An 11,161-nucleotide genomic window follows, 5' to 3' on the forward strand; every position below is an offset into this window, starting at 1 on the left:
GGGGGGGGCTTGTTCCTTTGTGTATTTTATTTAAAGGGTTTTGCACCAGCCAAACCCAGTCACTTTCATCTGCATTCTGCCTGATCCTGGAACATGATGTGCATCACAGCAAGGTGTTCTTTAACATCAACGTACAGGGAAGGGGCTGCCGTCCTCAAGGCCATCGGGAACCATGCTCATAAAACATGTAAAACAAAAAATGGACAGCGCCCTCTCCTTGTGTAAAAACATTTTAATAAGGAGTTACCATGTCAGATCAATTCTACTTCTTATTAAAATGTTTTTACACTAGGAGAGGGGGTTTTACATGATCCTGGAACATCCCTGCTTGATGTGCTGATAACCAGAACCTTTTACTCAGGAACCTGGAGACCCTAGTAAGTCAACCCCTCTTCATTTGAGGTATCATTGATGCTTGCCTTGTACAATCACCTGGAACAATTGTCAGTAATCCATTGATGTTTATATCCCAACAGCAGAACCAACAAGACAGACAACCACCAAAAGGCGGAAAAGGAAAAACTCCACCAGCAGCACAGCAAACAACACAAACAGCACATATACGAAGAAGAAAATACCAACTGCAAGCCTCAGTCAAGTACCTGTAAGTGTCAATGTGATACTACAGCTGGGAACAACAACGTGGACTTTTTTTCATAGGGCAATTATTTTGTATTAAGAAAGTCTGTATTTTGTGACGTTATTGTTATATCCACTACTTGCTTGCTGGGCCATGTTTGTAAGATTGTATTTTATGTGCATATTTGTAAATTCTAACTCTATGGGACTTATTTATAAGCAGTTTGCACAGCTGTTTGCTATGTGAAAGAGATTCACAGCGCTGTATGGCCACTAGATGGAGCTGAGGAGCATAGGAAACTGCAAATGTCATTCGCTCATGCGAACAGGTTATTAATCAACCCCTGTGTGTCTAATAAGGATGCTTATAAACAAATCACTGAGATGAAGGATAAGCCACCTTGAGTCAAGAGAGTTGATTTAATGAAGGATCTACTAAGGAGGAGTGACTGCACACTAAGCAAAGAGAATGTTTACTTAGTTAATAAAGTGAAATTGTGTTCAGTTCAATTAACCAATCATGTGCTAGCAAAATTCCTGCTTTATTTTTCAAACACTTGATTGAGCATTCAAAGTGAACACAGGCACACCTTATTTCATTCTGCAAAGTGATCATACACTTTTCAAAGATAAAGAGGAACTTTACCCATATCTTTAAAATAACAATGAAGGCACCTTTAGAAATGTTTAGTAAAGGCTACAAACACATACTTCTAGATAACTGTCGGCTTTTTATTCTTTGAATACCTTATTTCTCTTTTCTTCCCCATTCTTCTCACTGTGGTCATTTTTACTGAGGGAAGATGAATCCATCTCCATTTACTTCCTGGAACTCTGGCACATGTGACTAGGACACGTGACCATGCAGATCATCTCAGGGGAGAAAAATGCTTTTCCCTGAGATCTCATGAGATTACAGATGAGATTTCCCAGCAATGATCTGCTGATGTAACCTTCCCAGGATGCATTGTTTGGGCACGATTACATCATTTGTGCCAAAGTGGGCCAGGAAGTGCAAAAATGAAATTGTAAGTAAAAAATATATGTATGTTTGTTTAACCAATGAATGTAAGATGATTTCATATCAGCATAAAGCATTTAGCATTTAGTAAAATGGGGTAAAGATCCACTTTAACATTCACTTCAACTGCTTACAATTCTTTAGTGCAGTAACCCCAGTATCCTATCTGAGCAATAGGATACAATCATTGTGCAGTACTAGTAAGATGGTAGTACAACATACGTCATAGGCAACTATGGCTCCATGCAGAGGCGTAACTAGAAATCACAAGTTTGTATAGGGCCTTATGATTCCTAGTTACGCCCCTTGCAGAGCCCACCTGAGATCCCAAACAGCCCACCTGAGAGTGACCCGGCAGAACCCACCATAGACTCTCTATGGTGGACTCTGCAGGGTCTCAGGTGGGCTGGTCACATCCCTGCACACCTCTTACCTGTCAGCCCCACAGTCGCTGGCAGGCCCCTCCTCCTCCTCCATCCCTGCGCCCCACCTTCTCCTCCGCTACCAACGCCGAGCCCAGCCTCCTCCTCCACAGCTGCTGGCTGTCACTGACTCAGCAGTGGCTGTGAGGAGAAATGCACCGCTGCACAGATCACTGACGTTCCTATCGGCCGCCAGTGACAGCCAGCAGCCTGAGATGCCGTAGCGACCCAGGTGGCCCGCACGACATCAGGGGGACCCCTTTGTTCCTCGTCCTGGCTGGGCCCCCCTGTGCCCCGGGCCCCATAGCGGCTGTCTGGGTCGCTATAGCGATTGTTCCGCCACTGGCTCCATGTACCTAAATATTTAAAAACAGAAACAAGACTCCTAAAACTTTATTTATATTAGGCTGATCACATTAACATACATATCTTAAAAAAGAAAAGAAAAATACAGATTAAAACACTTCGTAACGTGACATATGAGCTGTTGTCGTTTTAGAAGTGGCTTCAGGTCTCCAAAATTGAACATTTTCATAGAGTCTTCTTTAAATTGCTAATAATATAAAGAAATTGTTACTGGCACTCTCATAGTAAACTATCACCAAAAGTTTCAAACATTCTGCTTAGCCCAGAGACCACATTTGTGGTTCTTTTTTTCTCCCCAGTTATTAAAGGCTGTTAGGTCTTCGTAATTACTTAAGCCAACTTTTCTCGGGTATTCAGGTATGGCAAAATGTTTTCAGGTGTGGCAAAATTTTAAAATGACACGCAGCCTCTTCAAAATCCATATTTGACCCATATCCCAGATAGTGGTCTGGTATGGATTTTAAGGGGGAACCTAATGCAAAAGCAGAAAGAACGGGATTCGCCTTCACATTAGAGTCTCACCTTCATATCTGGACCCCCCTTTACATTAGAGTCCCCCCCCCCATTTTAACATCAGAATTCAGCCTTTCACATCAGAGTCCCCTCACATCATGAAAAAATCAGTTCAATGTCATGCTCAATTTAATCTTTAATCTTTGTGTGCACTGATACTGCAGCCTCCATTCACTTGTATTGCTACACTAGCATTGCTACACTAATAATAGGGTTAGAGTGAGAGAAGTTAGAAAGTACTTTTTAGTGTTTTGCTGGCTTTTCCAAAATTGCATAGCCACCAAATAAGTTTTGCATGCGTATAAACCCACATTTGTGCAAACCTGGCACTATATACAGGCTGTATCATCATAATAATAATAATAATATTTACAATAATAATAAACAGTTATATTAATAATAATAAATTATCATTTGTTCAGATGGCCAAGCTAAGGCCCCTCTCACGTGGACAGTGTTTGCTACGATCAGCAGGGACTCCATGCATAGATCCCCCGCTGATTGGAGCAGTATGACATAGATGTCACTCTTGCAACGTAAGTTTCCATTCAGTCTTTTCCTCCGTCTTGCAATGGAGGAAAAACTGAACTTACTGGACCCATGTTAGGTCTAAAGGCAGTCGAATGTAAGTGGCATGTCTGTTTACATACTGATCACCTCTGACCCGTTCTGTTCAGGTCTGCCAAAATGGAATTCTGTTCTGTATTTTCTTTCAGACCTAGACGAACTCAGCGGTAATTGGATGTAAATGGGCCCACTTAAGTCTGACTGCCCATAGACTAACATTGAGCTTCTGATCAGGCCCATCTAAAAAAAACTGGCAGGTGGGCCTGATCAGAACACTGTGTGAAAGTGGCCTAAGTTCAATTAAGGAATATCAATATTATAAAATATTTAACAGAGGGAGTTGGAATGCCTCATAATGGCCACAGCAGGTATGCAAACCCAGGCACTGAATTCAAAGAATTCCCCAATAGTGCCCCTAAGAGATATAGGAAATGATCAGGGGGTTTGAATATAAAGTATCTATCTATAACAGAGATATCAGCTTTGGGTGGACTGACCTTTTATCTTATTCTGCAACCTTGCTGAATATTGAGAAAATTATTTACCAGGAAGAGTTTTTGTTCCTGACTGTGTGGTACCTGAGCTGCAGTGAGTTTGTTTTTCAATGCCACTTTCACAATTTTTATTCCAAGCACACAAATCATGATCAACGGTATATATAGTAATAAGCACAGCATGCCTACAGTTTATGTCTAGCTGCCCATTTAGAGCTATCATTAAATACTATATATAGGACATAGTTACATAGTTAGTCAGGTTGAAAAAAGACACAGGTCCATCGAGTCCAACCTATAGAGGACATTTGTTGTTGATTCGATTAAGCTTTTAAAATCTTTAGTAAGTTTTGTAATTGCATTCTAAGTGTAAATGTATGTTTTAACTGCAAATGTATCACTTGCATTTGAATGTCTCCTTTAATGAATCCTCCTATATTTACAGCTCAACCCTACAAAAAAATGCATAGGAGATAAGACACGGGTCAGGAGGAATTATCGTGGAATACGGAACGGTTTGGTAAGTAATAGGCCCAGGCAAAATTATGGGCCTGTTATGCCAAACCAGTCAATATTCCATGTTAATTCCCCTGCAGCAGGCAAGTCCTGCACCTTAAACAATCATTTATGATTATATGTTTATTTTTAAATTATTAACAAATTAGTGGAATTATCATGGAATATTGAATGGTTTTGTATTGGAAAATATATTTTTTTCTCTTGTGCCTGCTATATTTTTTGCAAGGTATATGTAAAGGGAATACTGACTGTAACAGGGGTATCCAGCTTTGGGTAGATGTCTGGAGGGTCAACCACCCGCCACTTTATCTTAAAAATTACAAAACAAATAATTACCCCTTAGTAATTCTGGCTACATTCTCCAGTCTAGACGACCCAGCACAGGGTAGTGCTGCCATAGCTTAGCAGAAAAGTGAGCTGCATCTCGGCTGGGCTTAAAGTGTATTTTTTCACTTTTGCAGCCAAATTGGGATAACACCTACTTTATATGTGTTACATGTTCCCATTCATATAGCATAACTTAGAAAAAATTAATAAAAACATTTTTGCTTAACTTTTTTATTTGCTTCTTTCTTGCTTACAAATTCTACATAGCTTTCTCTTTCTACATAATGTTAGGGAAGGGGTTGAGAAGTTATGTTGATCATAATTAACCCTGTCTGTACTGTACTGGCAGGTCTCATTATCAGCTGTAAACTAAATGTGCACACTGTCCTAACAGGGGTTAAATGATTGGGTGGTACTTTAAAAAAGAACTCTCCCTCAATCTGTCCCCTAATTGCACTTTGCAAGCTATTCTGAACAATTTCACGCTGCCTATAGTGTCTTATGTATAAATCTTCTCCACAACAACTATAAAGGTAAGAAATATTTTTTTATTTTCTTTTTTTATTATTATTTTGCATGCTGTGTGAATGGGAGCATATAGCTGGGGTTTCTCAAATTTGACTGTAGAAGCAGAAATACACTTTACACTTAGAAGCAGTATCTCTGGTAAACATTTACCTTCAACTATGTGCCAGTTTCTACTCAACATTGGGTGCACTTGCCAATTTAAGATGACCTATTAGTCAAAGATTTCTCTGCCCAGAATGTTTCTCTAAAGTAAAACTGTGCTCAACTATAACATGTGCACCTAGAGGTCTCTGCGAGCAGGTCAGATACCTTTTAGAGCTCCAACGGAGCTTAAGAATCAAGTAACAAAATTGTTTCCAGAATTAGTTTGCCCCTGTCAGGACCAGACGCAGACACTCACAGTGGGAGTAAATAGATACCAGTGAATTCATCTTTAGCAGCCCTTTGCTCTTAAGGTAAGTGCCCCTACCGGTACTCGGATGCCCCCAGTGCTTAAACTATATACGTTAACTGTATAATGTCACAGGAGGGCCCCAAGTACAGAGCAGAAGTACTGACTGACAATGGAGGATATGACAAAAATATTTACCAGGGACAGGCTGAGATCAGGACTGGTAGTAAGATACAAGACAGGACCAGAGATTTAAGGTGGAGTAGGAAGGAGTGAGGGCCATGTTGACACAGGGGCTGAATTATAAAAAGAGTAGTAAACAAAGTCAAGTGAATATGGAGCTGTTGTTCATAGTAGCTTATTATGCTTACATACAACAACTCTTCTTTTGCTTTATTATTCATGGCACTGGATTTTATAACGCCTTCTATAAGGTGTATGTGTGTTGTTCCATTACCAAAGTGTCTTTCTGAAACCTGAAGCCAGGAAGGGACTCCAATGGAACTTTCAAAAGAATGGCACAATGGGACTCTGTCATAAGTTAGAATTCTATAAATATACAGCTTGCTGAACAACTGTTTAAAACATAAAAGGGTTCTATCAGGGTGGTGTAAGGCACTGATCATACTGGCTTGGAAAAAGCTGGTAAAAGCATACACAGTTAACTATGAATGTATATGTAAAATCACAGCATAATGCAAGATAGTTGTCTTTAATAGCAGGCGGCTTCTTTACTGTGAGCAATATATGACTGTAAGAGCTGTGTGGGCAGTGTGAGTCATAGTCACGCCAATGCTGAATGTAAAAACTGAGAGCTTCATGCTTTTGGTCAGAGACCCTATTAAAATGAAACCTTATTTTTTTTACATTTTAAATGCCTTTCTACTTTTATAAGTCAGTATTCTTCCACTCCCGCATTCAGTCATCGGTAGTTTTTTTGTTTTTCCTCAAGGTACCCACATAATAATGGTCTGTGCTGTTCACAGGATGTGATGGTGGTAGGAGAACCAACATTGATGGGAGGCGAATTTGGAGACGAAGATGAAAGGCTTATCACTAGACTAGAAAACACACAATATGATGCCGCTAATGGTATGGATGATGAAGAAGACTTCAACAACTCTCCTGCACTGGGAAACAATAGCCCCTGGAACAGCAAACCACCTGTAAATCAAGAAACCAAATCGGAGAACCCAGCACAAGTTTCCCAATAGGCCACCAAACTATCCGAAAACTTGATACTGCACAAGACAAGTGTCTACAAATGATGGCATTGTTTTCTTTAGAATAATTATACTAGGTTATAGTTATTTCAAACAAGAACTTTCTACAAAGATACCTATTTCTTAAAAGCCTTTGATCCGGTATTTTTAAGTCATACTTGTGGAAATTATACATTGTCTGGTCAAGGGATTCTTTGCTGTTTGTGATACGTTGTTGCAAAGCCATGAGGTAAAACAAATTAAGGGTCATTTTTGAATCAGTAAAAAAGAAGTACAGAGAGCATGCACTTTGCATAAATAAGTCTTTCTGTTTCCAAAGAGCTTATCTGGTAGCATTTCCACTTCATGTTTTTAAGTTGAATCCTTGTAGATATGCTCTGTGAGGCTGTTGGTGGGATTTCAGCTTAGGATGGGAAGGTTCATATGGAAGAACTTAAGGATTGAATTGCCTAAAATAGATTAAATGTGCTCCATACAATTACTACAAGTGCTTTGTGACTAGGTCTGTGAGCAAACAACAAAATTGGAAATTCTTGGAGTTTCTTGGACAAAGAGTTTTTGCTTCTTTTAATGAGTTAGTCCATCCACAAATTATATTTTGTTATTGGTTGAATACCTATTAGTAGTATAACCTAGCTGCTTTTTATAATTCTCGGGTACATGGGTGGTATCGCATTCTTGTTTCTGGGAACTGCTCTTGCTTTTATATTATGAAAAATCTACCAGGGAGATTTGCACACCCTATTTTTCTTCTATAATAGAGAAGGCAGAGTATCCTGGAGAGGATAGCCTGCCATCATTGTACCCAAGAAGAAAAAGAAGCTGGTGTGGAATTAAAAGAAAATGTACCTACTTTTTTCTGATATGTTTGGAATAGAAAGCGGCCACACCAAGGTTTTTTTTCAGACAGTGTATCTGTTGAGCTATTATTGAAATGTTAACCTTAAAGTAATATTTAATGCGACTTTTCAATTTTACATGCTTGCTGCACTGTATTTTCATTACTGCATTACATAAACAAATTTATAGATTTTCCCTTTATCTGTATTTTACCTGAGTTTCTTAACATCATGGAGATAATCATGGAGACATATCACAGAGATATTATAAACAGTGCATTGTTTTCACCCAGTGGCTAGACTGGTAAATTATAGCTACTGAGCATCACTACTAAGAAGGAAGAAGAACCTGTATATATAATGAGCAGATAGGCTGCCCTCATGCACAGATATCATTATAAACTATACATATAAGGAACATTTTAAAAATATTAACACATATTGATAAGCTTAGATATCGTAAGATGACTACAATCACATATATTTCATAAATAAAGGCAAACGTTTTATAGCTTCCCTTTAAACATGCTACAAGGTACATCTGTGCTTGCTGGTGGGTAATTCAATACACTGAAGTCCACTATAAACTGTAACACAATTTTCAGGTGGGTCTGACCCTTATAAACTGCACAGCTTCCTTAAAGTGACACTAAACTCAGGAGTTAAATCTTAAAAATTAATTCAAGCACCTTAACTATGAACAAACATGTATCTTATTTGTATATCACTCAAATCATCTCTCAACTGGTGTTGACATGGTCCTTTCTTCTTGAGGGTGGCTACATTTGTTGCCCATGGTCCCTGTGTGTGTTGTAGCAATGGCTACAAGCTCACTCCTGTGATGGGCTACAATCTCAATACAAATCAGTAAACTAAACGTGGGATCGTGGCCATCAAAGGAGTGAGCTTGGAGCGGTGCCTATTTTACAACACACAGGGACTATGAGGAACAAAGTACCATATTTGCCGCCGTATAAGGCGACTGGGCGTATAAGACGACCCCCTACTTTTTCTTTTAAAACATAGGTATTGGGTTATACTTGTCGTATAAGACGAGTATAGCCCAAAATAATGTTTAAATACACCCACTAACCTCCATGGCGGTATTCCCGAGTGTGGCTCGGGGTTAATTTTCAGTACCATAAGTGGTAACACCGAGCCACACTCGGGATTACAGTCTCTTACATTGCCCACGATCCCCGCTGTGTCCTCCGTCTTCTGGGTTCCGTCCCTTGCGAGCGCCCGCGTCGCAGGGGGGCGGAACCGGCGGCAAGTTTAAAGGTAAAAAAAATGAAAAAATAAAATAGAACAAAAAATAAAAATAAAATCATCAGACCGCCAGGGAGGCTAATCTGTCAGCCCACTGGCTGTGAGGTAATACTGTATGTACGGTAGCTTCGGCTACATACAGTATACCGCGCTGAGCCAATCACGGCAGGCTTTGTATTCATTAATACAAAGCCTGCCGTGATTGGCTCAGCGCGGTATACTGTATGTAGCCGAAGCTATCGTACATACAGTATTACAGCACATCCATACCCGGCGTATAAGACGACCCCCGATTTTTGGGGGATGTTTTTAAGTCTAAAAACACGTCTTATACGCCGGCAAATACGGTAGCCACCCTCCGGAAGGAAAGACAGTGTCTGCACCAATTCAGAGATGATTTGAGGATCTATAACCGAGTGATACAAAAATAAGCTACATTTTTAATAATAGGGTACTTGAATGCATTTTTAAGATGTAACTCTTGAGTTTAGTGTCACTTAAAGATGAAGAAAACAATTTATGGAATTAGTTTTGTATTCTTTTGTATGCTATTTTTAAAGGAGGCTTTTCCTGAGAGAAACCTGGAGGTTGCCATTGCTGACTTTTCATTGCCACTGTTACTCATTCTACAAATTGCCTAGTTGCCTGGTGGTCAAGATGACCTTTTGGCTTTAATACTTTCAGTTGCTGACTCAAAAACAGCATTCTTGCTTTTCCTTCAGCATATTTTGAAGGAGGTCAGCAATGGAAGCCACCATGTTTTACTCAGAAAAGGTTTATTTTAAGATCCATGATACATAGGAAAGCTCCAGGATGCCAGTTTTGTAGAACCCTACCATATTAGATAAAAAGAAGATTACAAATGCTTAAATGTGAATCTTTAAATTTGATTCATGTTATTGTTTACAAGGCTGCAGCAGGGAAAGGCACACAAATATGTGTATACACCGGGTAGAATTAAAATTCAGTTTTGTCTTTCCCTAGACCATATTTATTGTGCCGCCCTGTGACCTCATATCTTTGCGGCTCCAGAGCTACGTAAAACTCATATCACATTTCCATGGTAAAATGTGCAAATAAATTGTTACCACAAGCTTATGTTGCGTTTCCACAAAGTAGGGACTGCAGAAAGGATTCACGAGTAGATTCACGAGTAGATTCGCTATTTACTAAAAAATTTGCATTCAACATTTTATTCAGATAAATACGATTCCAAGAAAATACTGTGATGTTATTTTTGTCATGTAAGTAGAACATAGCTGCTCTTCAAAGAATGCAAGAAATCAGCTCTCTGCAGATGGTCTTGTGAAGATATTTTTATATTGGGCCTTTAAAAAGTGATTCACAAATCTCTTATTTCTACCGCAGTACATATTTTTAAAGAAGTTTTAAGTGAAAAAGGGAAAAAATATATAATGCAACTGTATTCAGTTTAGCATTTTGTTGCCATAAAATTCAGATTTTGAAAGTAGTATTAAACTCTTTTGACTACGTACACTTTTCTATTTTGGTCCACCACAGTAGCTAACTTCATTAAGATTGTTTTCTGAATACATCCTTACTCATTCGCACTTGATGTTATAAAATCACCTCGCTCTGTATCCCTCAGCACTGCTTCCCAGAACTTTCAGGTGAGAGCAAATTGTACACTTCACATCATCACAAACCTACTCCTATACACAGTGCTGTCTCCTCAAAGACATTGGGGGAGTAGCAGGGGGGTGGCATGGCTTTGAATGGAGGGCTATGGAGCTGCCAGTGTAGAAAGATGTATTCCTGGATGGGCACACACATAAGAATGGCTCCAGGGGACCCCTCAAGGGAACAAAGCCACCCAATATACAGTAATAGGGAAGAGAGCATCTAGAAAGGCTTATTATAAATGAAAGGCTGTGAGCAAAAAGCATGCATCAAGGAACTTAAGGGCAGAGATATTTTGCTACATAGGTTTTTCCCCTTGTAGGGTTTATAAAACTCCCTAATGAAAAAATTTACATACTGAAGAAGTCTTAGAACATACTTAAGAAATCATACTGAGGTGTTTCTTTGAGGCTGTTTAAGCCCAACACTTCTCAAAACACAAGCTGGTCTGACTAAACTTTT

General features: G+C 39.3%; 1 protein-coding gene across 5 annotated transcripts in view; it reads left to right on the forward strand.

Moving 5' to 3' along the window:
• LDB2 (LIM domain binding 2) overlaps positions 1-7,271 on the forward strand; it is a 273,961-nt gene extending 266,690 nt beyond the window's left edge. The window contains exons 7-10 of one of the 5 annotated variants that reach the window (XM_018564569.1): positions 477-587; positions 2,966-2,999; positions 4,419-4,482; positions 6,714-7,271. In XM_018564569.1, the coding sequence (XP_018420071.1) occupies positions 477-587; positions 2,966-2,999; positions 4,419-4,482; positions 6,714-6,941 (437 nt within the window). In that variant the 3' untranslated portion in view covers positions 6,942-7,271. Of the gene's footprint in view, positions 1-476; positions 617-2,965; positions 3,000-4,407; positions 4,483-5,622; positions 5,637-6,713 lie in introns of all 5 variants that reach the window. The other 4 variants (XM_018564568.1, XM_018564573.1, XM_018564570.1 and 1 more) reach the window with 4 other exon arrangements.
• Positions 7,272-11,161: the final 3,890 nt, after the last annotated feature.

Source organism: Nanorana parkeri, unplaced genomic scaffold (assembly GCF_000935625.1).
Source record: "Nanorana parkeri isolate BGI_ZX_2015 unplaced genomic scaffold, ASM93562v1 scaffold760, whole genome shotgun sequence".
Lineage (NCBI taxonomy): Eukaryota > Metazoa > Chordata > Amphibia > Anura > Dicroglossidae > Nanorana > Nanorana parkeri.